At 47.4% G+C, this 14,375-nt stretch overlaps 1 protein-coding gene across 1 annotated transcript in view; it reads right to left on the bottom strand.

The window, feature by feature from the left end:
• The window catches only part of KCNK3 (potassium two pore domain channel subfamily K member 3), a 69,018-nt gene extending 60,250 nt beyond the window's left edge, over positions 1 to 8,768 (bottom strand). Inside the window, exon 1 of the mRNA XM_083178856.1 lies at positions 7,583 to 8,768. Within this exon, the coding sequence (XP_083034982.1) occupies positions 7,583 to 7,865 (283 nt within the window). The 5' untranslated portion in view covers positions 7,866 to 8,768. The remainder of the gene's footprint in view (positions 1 to 7,582) is intronic.
• Positions 8,769 to 14,375: the final 5,607 nt, after the last annotated feature.

The raw sequence follows: 14,375 nt of genomic DNA, 5'->3' as shown, positions 1-14,375 counted from the left end.
AGTATAAGAGGCAGACTGATCCAGTAGATTACCATGACCTAGTTACCTAGTATAAGAGGCAGACTGATCCAGTAGATTACCATGATCTAGTTACCTAGTATAAAAGGCAGACTGATCCAGTAGATTACCATGACCTAGTTACCTAGTATAAAAGGCAGACTGATCCAGTAGATTACCATGATCTAGTAACCTAGTATAAAAGGCAGATAGATCCAGTAGATTACCATGACCTAGTTACCTAGTATAAAAGGCAGACTGATCCAGTAGATTACCATGACCTAGTTACCTAGTATAAGAGGCAGACTGATCCAGTAGATTACCATGACCTAGTTACCTAGTATAAGAGGCAGACAGATCCAGTAGATTACCATGATCTAGTTACCTAGTATAAAAGGCAGACTGATCCAGTAAATTACCATGACCTAGTTACCTAGTATAAAAGGCAGACTGATCCAGTAGATTACCATGACCTAGTTACCTAGTATAAAAGGCAGACAGATCCAGTAGATTACCATGACCTAGTTACCTAGTATAAAAGGCAGACTGATCCAGTAGATTACCATGATCTAGTTACCTAGTATAAAAGGCAGACTGATCCAGTAGATTACCATGACCTAGTTACCTAGTATGATGCATTACTGCATGTGGAATTATATAGCTGCACTTGACGGGTCTGATTCGGAGGTGACTGCAGCCGCTACTGGTGCAGCTGATGGTCTTCCTACTGAGACACCCACATGCTTTGGCGCTATTCCGCCTGTGTATAATAAAACGCAACTTCAGTCATACGATGGAACACTCACCTGCATCTCTGAGGAGTAACTAACCAGGGCTCAGTGTGAATGGAAGGATTATACAGTGTCTCAGAGGTATCGCTATGCTGCTGTGCACATACAGTATCAGGATATTATAGCAGGATAACGTCTCCTGTCTGTGCTCGCACCTCTGTAGGAACTGAGCAAACACAGGCACATATTACTGCCTGGATACGCTGCAAGGTCCAGACGAAACGCGCCAAATACAATATGCTGTTATGTGTTACGTTCCTCCCCAAGGAAATCATTAGTGCGTGACTATACCTAACAATACTTATACAACATGGTATTCCAAACGTTAAATGACAATACGACAGAACTATAAAACTGTAGCAAAAAAAAGATGTCTAGAGAGGAATTCAATTAGCCACAGTAAATTACTGCAGGCTAATAGACCCCCGGGGCTATTTAATTAGCACCCCGCCAGCAGCACTTTGCCAGATAATATTTGTAGAATATGAACAGAAGAGAGGAAAACTCCCCGACTGCCGGATCCCTGATAACACACAAATCCATAGACTTTTCAGGGGTTCTGGGTGTTAACACCCTTTAAAGTATTTACAGGGCAACTGGACCCCCCCCCCCCCCCCCCTTCATTTGCCTTTGCAAACAATTGATGCAGAAACTGTCTTCCATTGTTGGATGGGGAGAGTTCATACATTGTAAGCGTGTGAGCAGGGCCCTCCTACCTTTTGTTCTATAAATACCCAGTTCGGTGTATCACAATCATAACGTGCAACAGAATTTGCTGCAATATATATAAATAATGCCATCTGCTAAACAAGCACAAGATAAAGTACAAGGGGAGCATCACCTGTTTGCAATCACGCGTCACCAAGCCCATGGGGTCACCAGACAGCTACACACATTGGGCCTGATTCAAACCTGTCACTAACCTGCGTATATTAGGAGACTAGCGAGTAGGTTAACGCCGCCCGAGACAGAGAAATGGATTTGGTACCTTTTGGAAAGGAACAGACAGAGGAGGGGACAACGGTCGGGGACGTATAGCTGCACAGGACACAAGCAAATACTCCCTCTACCCTCCCTGTCCCACACACAGGTGTGTTACACTCCCACTGTTACACAGCCAGTCATGTCACATAAACCCACAAAGCTGAGGTTACCGGACACGTGACTGCGCTGCACCTGTCCCAGGTACCAGCAAGTATGCCAGATACTGTGGGGCAGACCGGTGGTTGTCAAACCAGGTCCTCAGGTCCCCACGCAGTCCACGTTTTCCAGGTCACCCGCCAGGTGCGCTGTGTGTCACCAACTGTCATTTTAAAAATCTACAGGTGACCTGGAAAACATGGTCTGCGTGGGGTCCCGAGGATGGAGTTTGAGATCCTGTGCTGTAGGCCTATGTATCTCAGTGGCTTCTACACTTCCCACCGATGAGGCGTAACTGGGTTTTTACATAGTTCAGCTTGTCAACATAACGCCAGAGGCGGGCGCATAAATGCCCATGGGTGTATGTGTGCCATCCTTACATAGCTTAAAGTCCCCGTACGCGTCTGTCTGTCTGAACGTGCTAATCTCAAAAACTGCCGGATGCTTCTGTGCAGTTTTCATGATTATGTAGTGCAGTTCTCGAGGAACGTTTACGTGTATTAATCATCACCCTATCTATCCCGTATGACAGCTGATATTAGTGAATGAAGTTTATCATTGATGCGTGCCATGTGCGCTCGCGGCTCAGCTTGCGCGACAGTATGTAAAGCAGGGAGGAATGCGGCGCTCAGCCATGTACCTGCGCGGAGTGAGCCAGGCCACTATCATATTCATGATTAAATCTGTTTGCAGTTTTTCTAAGACAGCACGCAGAGGATCATCTCACAGACATACTGTACTTGCTTTGCAGAAATACCCTGTGTGGATTGGTCGAGTAATAGGTAAGGGCGGGGCAAGTGATTTCCCAGGTGCTCAAATGACTGCATTCTCAGATGAACAACCCTTACAAATTCCAAAAGATCCCTGTCCTAATCATGTGTGAGTGGCCTCATTAGGCTCTATTGGAGCAGACTGGCAGTTAGGGTTACCACCACATTTTAATATTCAAATTCCAGGGCAGGGGTGTGCCCGAGGGGAGTGATTCGAACAGCAGTTCCAGGCTGTTGTGTAACCACTGAAATAAATCAGCCTCTTATATACCCTTATATACATCAAAGCACATGTATGAAATGCCTGCCTAGGACTATTCATACCCCTTTATACACCTCAGGGCCCATTCAGAGCCCCATTGTGACCTTATATACCGGCCCAGAGCCCCATTGTGACCTTATATACCGGCCCAGATCCCCATTGTGACCTTATATACCGGCCCAGAACCCCATTGTGACCTTATATACCGTCCCAGAGCCCCATTGTGACCTTATATACCGGCCCAGAACCCCATTGTGACCTTATATACCGGCCCAGAGCCCCATTGTGACCTTATATACCGGCCCAGAGCCCCATTGTGACCTTATATACCGGCCCAGCGCCCCATTGTGACCTTATATACCGGCCCAGAACCCCATTGTGACCTTATATACCGGCCCAGAGCCCCATTGTGACCTTATATACCGGCCCAGAACCCCATTGTGACCTTATATACCGGCCCAGAGCCCCATTGTGACCTTATATACCTGCCCAGAGCCCCATTGTGACCTTATATACCGGCCCAGAACCCCATTGTGACCTTATATACCGGCCCAGAGCCCCATTGTGACCTTATATACCGGCCCAGAGCCCCATTGTGACCTTATATACCGGCCCAGAACCCCATTGTGACCTTATATACCGGCCCAGAGTCCCATTGTGACCTAATATACCGGCCCAGAGCCCCATTGTGACCTTATATACCGGCCCAGAGCCCCATTGTGACCTTATATACCGGCCCAGAACCCCATTGTGACCTTATATACCGGCCCAGAGCCCCATTGTGACCTTATATACCGGCCCAGAGCCCCATTGTGACCTTATATACCGGCCCAGAGCCCCATTGTGACCTTATATACCGGCCCAGAGCCCCATTGTGACATTATATACCGGCCCAGAGCCCCATTGTGACCTTATATACCGGCCCAGAGCCCCATTGTGACATTATATACCGGCCCAGAGCCCCATTGTGACCTTAAATACCGGCCCAGAGCCCCATTGTGACCTTATATACCGGCCCAGAGCCAAATTGTGACCTTATATACCGGCCCAGAGCCCCATTGTGACCATATATACCGGCCCAGAGCCCCATTGTGACCTTTTATACCGGCCCAGAGCCCCATTGTGACCTTATATACCGGCCCAGAGCCCCATTGTGACCTTATATACCGGCCCAGAGCCCCATTGTGACCTTATATACCGGCCCAGAGCCCCATTGTGACCTTATATACCGGCCCAGAGCCCCATTAGACCCAATGAAATGCCCCAGAGCTCTAACGTACCCCTTTATCTAGTCGGTACTTGTTTCCTAGCACGGCGCCCATCGCATACCACTGGTAAAAACTCACATCGACTTTTTGACTGTGAACCTTAGCCATGTCGACCTACAGCCCTAGTGTCGACTTATGGACCTTATATCATTCATACCAGGTGCTGGTGTTTTGGGAAGAGGTCACTGGGAGCAGAGGATTGTCAGGGCAGCTCCCAAACTTTTAGCCACTTTTATCAAATGTGAGTATTTGCAGTAATGGTCATGGGCCCCCACAGATTAAGGGCCCCTGGACCTGTATCCCCCTGGGGTTAATATAGAACCATGCACTTTACCTCCATGGTTAATAGGAACATTATAATCTGGCGGCTTAGCCATTCTGTACCGTTACGCAACGCAGCGCCGGCCTTCATTTAGGAAGTGTATTTTCATGTTTAGAGATGTTTCCTTCCAAGCTAAAGAGGATTATTTCCCCTGCCCGGGGATAGGACACAGCTGGGCTGTGCTCTGTGGATTGGACACAACCGGGCCCGGGAAGCAGCTTTCTGGTGTATTCCAATGACATGTACACAACTCGGGACTGATGATATAACAACACCGCTGAAGGCCATGTTTGCAGGGGTGCAGGGCGCGAGGGGATGGTTCCAGGTCACATGCACATCCCTATAAGAACTTCACCACCGAATTCAGACTTGATGGCAGGGCACATTTTGTTTGCAAATGGACAAAACCATGAAGCGCTGCAGGTGGGGCAGATGTAACAGGTGCAGGGAGAGTTAGATTTGGGTGGGGTGTGTTCAAACTGAAGTCTAAATTGCAGGGTAACAATAAAGCAGCCAGTATTTACCCTGCACAGAAACATAATAACTGCCCCAAATCTAGCTCTCTCTGCACATTACATCTGCCCCACCTGCAGCATGGTTTTGTCCATTTGCAAACAAAATGTGCCCTGCGACCAGACTTTGGGATTTGCTTTCCAGGCTTCAGTAGATGACTATACCAAGCTGTAAGGGATACAGATAGAGATAGAGGCTGCTATCATTCTAAAAAGGGCTCAGTCATCAGGGCTATAATCAGACCCCCCCCCAATAAACTGACTCTGAAATGCATTTTTGCAATAACCCCCCCCCCCCAACCCCCAACCTTCCCCTTCTATAACCTTTTTATTGAACATCTATTTGTCTTTTGTGCTATTACTAGCAGGTTACTCTTACATATAGATTTTCTGTAGCACTGGAGAGAATTGCTCTGTTTCACATTATCCATGGCTGATACTTAGTGATATATTGTACATGTCACGCTTAGTGGCCAGCACTGGACCTACGTCAGATACATAATCACCACTTACTGCCGGCCGAACATCTGCAGGACTCATGGAAACATTATTCTGCGCTAACTTATAAACGCGCACCATTCTTCATCATATATAGTGTACATGTATATGTATATGTATATATATATATATATATATATATATATATATACACTATTTTTTGTAATACATTTTCTGAGTGTTGTTTTTTTTTGTCATATCCTCTTCCATTGTTACCGCACTCTACAATACAGTACCACAGATGCTCTCCTGTCCTCATTATACTCCTGGTTGCTGGTAAATTGCTAATTGCTTGTGTACACGCGATTCATAATCTACATTAGAAGCCATTATTAGGAAGTGGTGATGCACATTGTCTATTAGGATAACCTTTGCCTCCCTAATGGTGGTGGAACCACAAGTCCCGGAGGATGGCACCACATGCTGGGACTTGTAGTTGCCCAAAAGCTGTAGAGGCTGCCCTCTACTGCTGCCTACTTATGCCCCCTGCCACCTGCTGCTGCCTACCTATGCCCCTGTCACCTGCTGCTGCCTACCTATGCCCCCCTGCCACCTACTGCTACCTACCTATGCCCCCTGCCACCTACCTATGCCCCCTACCACCTATTTCTGCCTACCTATGCCCTCTGCCACCTACTTCTGCCTACCTATACCCCCTGCCACCTACTGCTGCCTACCTTTGCCCTCTGCCCCTACATTTGCCCACCTATGCCCCCTGCCACCTACTGCTGCCTACCTATGCTCCCTGTCACCTCATGCTGCCTACCTATGCTCCCTGCTACCTACTGCTGCCTACCTATGCCACCTGCCACCTACTACTGCCTATATATGCCCCCTGTCACCTACGGCTGCCTACCTATGCCACCTGCTACCTACTGCTGACTACCTATGCCCCCTTGCCCCTTACTGCTGCCTACCTATAACCCTGCCACCTACTACTGTCTATCTATGCCCCCTTTCACCTACTGCTGCCTATCTATGCCGCCTGCCACCAATTACTGCCTTTCTATGCCCCCCTGACATGGAGCTTTGTACAGTATGTACTGTAGTTATGGAATTTCTTCTCTCTGAACATCTTCTGCCACCCGAAATAGATGTCACACCCCATGTGTGACAGTGGCCGGTGGGGTTTAGTGCTGACAGATTTTTCTATTTTCCTCCAATTAATCGCACTCTACTTTCTCAGCTCCTGTCTAATCTGTTACACTGTGCTAGAGAACCTCACTATGTATATATATATATATATATATATATATATATATATATATACATACAGTAGCAGCTACTATTCCTGAATCAGCCTGTTACTTTGTTATTCCCATCAGCACACAGGTTGGGGGCACTTACATAACACGGGAGACATGTACACACACACAAGCACTGAATGTCACAGACACACACACACACAACACCAGATACACTATATGTCACACATACACACAACACCACCACCACTATATGTCACACACACAGACACACACATACACTGCATGTCACACATGCACACGCTGAATGTTACAGACACACACACACACACACACAACACCAGATACACTATATGTCTCACACACACACACACACACACTGCATGTCACACACACACAGACACACACATACACTGCATGTCACACACACACACACACGGAATGTTACAGACACACACACACAACACCAGATACACTATATGTCACACACACACACACACACACACACACACACCATGTCACTAAGTGACTGCAACCATTCCATCTTCTGCTGACCGAGCATCTCATGGGACCTGGAAAACCTTGAAGTTTCCTACAAGCTGTCCAGGAATTGGATGTGAAGCTACTTGTCCAGCAGCCTGCAGTATAAACGCCTCTGATGGCACAATACCTATGGCATGTATGCATGATACATGTATGTAACCCAAGCATGTACATGCATCACTGCCACTGCCCTGCGGAATTACGTATCATCATACAGTATGAAGTGGTAATTAGCGCCTCATGCAGATGCCACCCCACAAAGCAGAGGTCCTACCTATGGTGGTGATCACAGTGATGGCAAAGTAGAAAGAGCCAGCGAAGGTCCACTGCACCCCGGCTTTGTGAGGTTTAAGTTTCAGGACCACCCATTCCAGCTCCTTGTAGTTCTCCTCCGTTAGGTTATACTTTCCCCGAAGCTCATTCCTCTTGTCCTCCAGCTTCTTCTTCTCGGTGGTCTCCTCATCGGACTCCAGGACATCAAAGACGGCGGCTCCCACCAGCAGGTAGGTGAAGGTGCAGATGATGAGAGCTAGTGTCCTGACGTTTTGTCTCTTCATGGTGCGGCTGTGGGCATCTCAGGGGCTTCCTGCCAGTGTCTGGTGGTGGTCCTCCTCCAGGTCATGGCTACTGCACCATAGGTCCACAGGGCTACTGCTGCTTGGGGTCTCTAGGAGAAGCTCCAGAGGTGGCTGCTGGCTCCGGATCTCAGGGAGCTGTCCTTTCAGCACCACCCTCTGTGACAGCCAGCCCCGGCCATATAAGGCTCTCTCCTCTCCTAAAGGGGGAGGGCAGGGACAGGAGAGCAGCAGAGGCACAGGGAGACCCGGGGGCCACCAAATTCTTTTCTGAGGACTCTTACCAGAAGCGCTGGTCCTTAGAGGAGGCAGCCTGGACTCTTGTAGGACCCATCAATGGCTTGGACTTAAGGAAGAAGGTGGCCAGCACTGGTCCAAGGGCTGCAAGGATACAGATTGTAAGCAGTGGTGGAGTAATGTGGACTTCAGCATCCCAGTGATGGTGGCATTAACTTGTACCACTTCCCAAAGTGTTCCTTGCAAAGTCACTCCATGGGAGAGCTGTCCTCTATCTACAAATAGTGGTGGTCCTCCACTTAAAGCCCCCACCTAGCTGCTTATCCTAGGGCTGAGGATCCTTGGACTCAGCAGCGCCAGGGAACTGCAAGGATGGGGACTTAAAGGTCTATCTCTCTTTCCCCAGGGTAAGCCAAGCTAATGGAGAGGCTGAGGAGACAACAGGGGCAGAGAGAGGCTGAGGAGATGTGAGGGGGAGGGATGAGCTGACAGGTCTTGAAAGCTCTGAAATTGCCAGTGAGCTGTGCTCACAGAGGGGAGCTGGCAGTGTCCTCATAGGGACAGCACATGCCATTCCCGAGATTGCCTTTAGCTGCTGGTCAGTCACACAGAAATGTCATTTAGATGCTGTCTCCCTCCCTGTGCTCTCTGTATGCAGCAGATCCCACAGAGGAGGGGTGGGCTAAACCACCAGCATACAAATAGTAATCCTCCTGCAACAGACACATGGAGGCAAGCTGAGACTCTCCTGCTGTAGCTGTACAACTACAAGGCTCAGCATGTCCTGAAAGTTTTAACTAGAGAGACAAGTGTCGGAAAGGACAGCAGGCTTGCAGGGGTGAGTGGCACTGGGCAGCTGTGGTAATGGGAGGGTACCCTGTATTTCTTCTGCCAGGATTTGGCCGCTGGCACTCCTGTTGCATTATTAATAGGCTGCTGTAAATGTATACACGGGGTTTATCGGAATTTCTGCACTCAGTGAGTACACATGCTGTATATGACAGTGTGAATATTAGCAATGTACATCATATATAGTTTGCAACATTATTCCCAGCGCTGTTCTGCTTCATTTATCTAATGCTACAATTGCAAAGTGCATTCCAGTCTGAATTTCTCAGCATGCTGGAGCTTGTAGTTCTACAACAGCTGGTGAGCCATAGGTTACCCTTCAAGGATTTACAGCAAGTGATACAGTATTTCTTAAAGTCACAACCACTGGTTATAGCAATGCCAAGAAACACTGCAACTTCAACTCACTGTGAGACAACAGTCTCCCTCTAGTGGCTCATACAGGTACTACACCTTTATTGTGAGCGCTCGGCAGTCATTGAATGGTTAGTTAACTCTTTGAGTGCCAACGTTATTGCGAGCGATGTTCAAAATATCCGCTAAAAATGCCAAGGTCGAAGCCGAGGGATATGAATCCTTTTCTGAAGTTAATTTATTAAAGTTTGGTAAAACATTGCGGCAAATTTTTTGGTACTGCTTTCCTAGCACGGCGCCCACGATCTAGATTGTATGTGTGGGGCTGATATCTCAAGCATCTCATGCATCTTATGTGTTTGTGCGGCATAAGATGCATGAGATGATGCAATCGACGCAATCAACGAGATTTTTACATTGGAATCAATGTAAAAAGGCCCCAAAACCCCAATTTTAATTGCTAACCCCCCCTCATGGGTGAAATGGCCCCCCCATTGTTAGAGCCACCCCACTATTGACGCCAACCCGAAGCGTGGCGAGCGCAGCGAGCCCGGGAGGGGCGGCGGTACGTGTCCTCTGACCTTTTCATACCCCTACTATCCACGTCGGCATGGAGTTGATTTTATATAGTACCGAGCCCGAAGCGTGGCGAGCGCAGCGAGCCCCGCGAGGGGGCGCGGAATACATGTAAAGTAGTCCGCGTCCCCTCGCGGGGCTCGCCACACTTCGGGCTCCGTGGCTCGCCACACTATATAAAATCGACTCCACGCCGACGTGGGTAGTGGGGGTATGAAAAGGTCGGAGGACGAGTACCGCCGTCCCTCACGGGCTCGCTGCGATCGCCACGCTTCGGGTTGGCATTGATAGTGCTGGTGGCGTTAACAATGGTTATTGGGGGCTCACAATTTTTTATCTCATGGATCTCATGCATCTAATGGATGCATAAGATCCATGAGATTAAAAAATCTGGTCCATTGCGTTGATTGTATGCCTTAAGTACCTTAAACTTAAGGCATACAATCAATGAGACGGGCGCCGTGCTAGGAAAGCAGTACCAATTTTTTTTATAAAAATAACAGTCGCTGTGAGTGGCGCTCGCATTTTTAGCAGATTTTTTTTGCACATTTCTCACAGCAACGTTGGCACTGATATGGTTAATTGAAACCTGCCATTGTGTATGTGATTATATTACTGTCATTGCAGAACAGTTGTGCTCCTTGTACTATTTAAGTTCTCTGTTATGTATATTTAAACTCACTTCATTGTCATTCATTCTTTGACACCAACACTCCCCCCCCCCCCACACACACACACTAAATTTACAATTTTTTTGACCAACTCTTTTGACCAATTTCGTTAATTTCGGCCATTCTGAAGGAAATTGGTCAAAATATCTTTCAGTGCGTTTGCGACAAAGGACGAATGATGATGCGCATTGCCGCCAGTTGTTCATCAAGGTTGTTCGTCAACTGTGCACGCAGCTCAATTTAGATATCTTTCAGAAAGAGCCTATAAACTGTAGCTAGATCTTTCGTCTGTCGTCAATGTCTTTCGTCGACGACACTGGGTTCAAGGGAAATGTCTTTCAACGAAATTGGTCAAAAAAATTGTACAGTGTGTATGCACCTTAACAGCACCAGGGCGCTGGGGGTTATTAAAGGCCTGATTATGTTTCCATTCATTACAGACATCTCAACACCTTACTGGTCAGATACAGGGGTCCTGCAAGTCCTACGATCACATGGCAAAAATGAAAAGGCATTCGTGGGAAGGGAGCGGGCGACTGACGCTTCCAGAAATGGAGGCGTGTCATCTCCTTATTCCAGGAGCGGCCAGGGACCGCGGAAGCCTTCCTACGCCAAGCAGCCTGAGTAATGTTACACCCCAGGTGGGGGCTCTGTGGCAGCGTCCACGGGTCTGGGTCCTGACAGTAAATAGGACTAAATGGTCAAAAGGTCAACACAGTGAAAATGTCGACATGCCTTTTAGTGTCTATGTTGACATGGACACCATATAAGTGTACCGCATTCCCTGGGGCACGGCGCCTCGCTCCCTCTATGTCCATTTGGATGGTAAAGTATGAAAAAAGTAATAAAAAAAAACCTCACGAAAAACGTCAACCTTTGTCAAGTCGACCTTTTTTTAGTCTACCTTTTTCTTGTGTCGACCTATGGCATGTCGACTAACATTGACCTATTGACCAAAATCGCCCCGTTTGTACACAGCCATAGATCTCTGAATGACCCTCTATTATGTTGGTTTTTCAAATCGTATTACTAATTCCCTTTGGTGTGCTCGGGGTTAAATCCCCTCGCTTGCAGCACCTGGGGGGGCATTACTAGTGTGATTGAGCAGCTTTCACACTGGTCTTACTGTGTATAGAGATGAGCAGCTCGGATTCCCATTACACTACAATCAGACAGTACTTTTTTTTATACAAGTGTGTTAATTGCAAAAGTTAATTGGATATAAATATTTATTTTCCATACGAATATACAAATAAATTGTTTACAAATCATACAATGCGATTTCCTGTTTTTTCCTCATTCTGTCTCACAGATGAAGTGTTGCTATGATGGAAATTACAGACCTCGCTCATCTTTTTAAATGGGTCGACTTGCCCCAGTGTACTGTTATGTTCTATTTTATTGTGCTAATGTGTGGCAGGTGTATGGCGCTGCCAACCCCTTGTTGCGCCTTATAAATTAAATACAAGCATAATTATATTATGGCATAGCTACATAGAAAAGTCCTAAACGGGACTATTTGGCAGGTCTGTAGGATAAGTGTACAGACGCATCTGTATCCATTCGCTTCCATATGACCCCATTACTAGTGCTTTATATAAACAAACCATGATGCGGACAGTTGTGTAAAATGATAACTTTGTGAAGCAGATGATGGCGTCAGCGCCGAGCGTGGGAGGAAGACGGTAGCATCCCCCCGCATGTAAGTGGCTAGCTTATTACTGGGACCTATTTGTAGGCTCCACAGATATGTGCAATACGTCTGATTCCCTAATCGCTTTATGGCGGATGAAGTGCAGAGGTAACCGGAGGCGGCGCTGCCCGGCAGCTGGATACCAGGTGACAGCGGAGCAGCAATGACATTAGTGGCATAGGTGTGTGCGGGGTGCGTGTAGCAGGTGGCTGCAGCAATTACCTGATAATTGCAGAGTAATAATATGAATGAATTACTCCTCATTGGTGGGAATAACAACCAATGCTCCTAGGATTTGTAGGGCAGCTAGCAATGACAGGGGAATCTAAGTGCAGGTCCGGAGATACAGACTTATGTGAGGGGAATAAAATAGTGTTCCCGTAGCATGGGGAGTGTAGCAAGCGATGCGAGGGGCTGCGGTTGACTTCCAACTGTGTCCATTTGACTGTGTCAACATTTGGGTAAAAAAAGTAAAAAAAAAACCATGTCGACATAACCCAGGTCGACCCAACACTGTGTCGACCTTGTCCCATGTCGACCTTGTCCCACGTCGACCTAGACACCTGTCGACCTTGCCACCTGTCCACCCAATGGTGTCGACCTAATGACTGTCAACCGAAGAGCTGTCGACAATACAATCCACACCCGGAAACCTTGGGGTGGCAGCTGCAGACTCGCCCCACAAATCAGCCCCACCATTGCCCATGGCAACCAAACAGATTTCACTCCTTATTTATCTAGCACCTTCTACAAGATAATAGATAGAATTTCATTGGTTGCTATGGGCAACATCCCAATAGAACTCCCATCTTAGTAACTGCATTTTCTCTGTTTGACTCTGTTACAGGCCCCACAATGAACAGGTAGAGAAAGCGACAGTGCAACATTCTGAATGATAGATTGTACTTCCCCCCTGTGGCTGTGACCCATCTCTTTATCCCACAGGTGTCCATGTGAATGGCTGTCAGCACTGTAATTGGTGGATAGCTCCAGCCCTCTACCAATCAGCATAGTGATAGCTGTCAGCACTGTAATTGGTGGATTGCTCCAGCCCTCTACCAATCAGCATAGTGATAGCTGGGAGGCAGGAGAGAAGGATTGTGCGACCCCTATCTGTGCCAGTTTGATGGCCCAGAGAATTGTGGGGGTCTAGCCAGCTGCCCAGTGGGCCTATACAGTAAGATGGCCTTTCCTCCCCTCCCTCATGGGAGCCATTGCAGATGAATGCTGGAGGACAAGAACACGATCGACACCAAAAAAAATCAGTTTTTTTTCTTCTTGCAGAATTGTTGTCGGTTTAGGCCATTTAAATGGTGCGATAAGTCACTTAGGGCCAGATTCTCTAAGCTTCAAATGTGATAAAATAGAGAGTGATAAACAGCCAGCCAATCAGCTCCTGCCTGACATTTTTCAAACAGAGCCTGTGACATGGCAGCTAGGAGCTGATTGGCTGGCTGTTTATCACTCTTCATTTTATCACTTTTGAAGCTTAGAGAATCTGGCTCTAACCCGGATCATTAGTGGATACTGTATAAGGCTCCTTACTGACACAGCTGCAGCTGCTTGGGATGGTAGAATAAACCACGACCAGTAAATGTACAGTACGTACCCGATGTGACCAGTAAGTGCAATTGTGAGAGATTGCAAACAGTAGAATGAGTTAATGTGCAGAGGATGCGCCCGGCAGCTCTACATACAAATTACATTACTGTATTTAACGTTTAAATGAGCTGATCATAGAAACAGATGTCACTCAGTCTTCCTGTATCTGTGTGTTTGGTTACATAGTTACATAGTTACATAGTTACATAGTAGGTAAGGCTGAAAAAAGACTTGCGTCCATCTAGTTCAACCTGGTATAGATATCCATTGCTGATTTGGTAGGTTCTGGTATTTTACAGACAAATTATATTTCTTATTTGTACCCATGGATGTTTTTCTCCAGTAAATGTTTGTCCAACTTTGCCTTGAACGCAGCGGCGTAACTATAGCAACGCAGCCCCCGCCACCGCGCGGGGGGGGGGGGGAGGCGCTGTGCATGTGGGGGCGCCAGGGGCTTCGGTGCTATAGTTACACCCCCCCCCCCCCAATCCCCGCAGACTTACCTATCTC

The sequence above is a fragment of the Crinia signifera genome, chromosome 3 (genome assembly GCF_055691185.1).
Source record: "Crinia signifera chromosome 3, ASM5569118v1, whole genome shotgun sequence".
Taxonomy (NCBI): Eukaryota; Metazoa; Chordata; class Amphibia; order Anura; family Myobatrachidae; genus Crinia; species Crinia signifera.
This window is presented reverse-complemented; position numbering and strand designations above follow the sequence as displayed.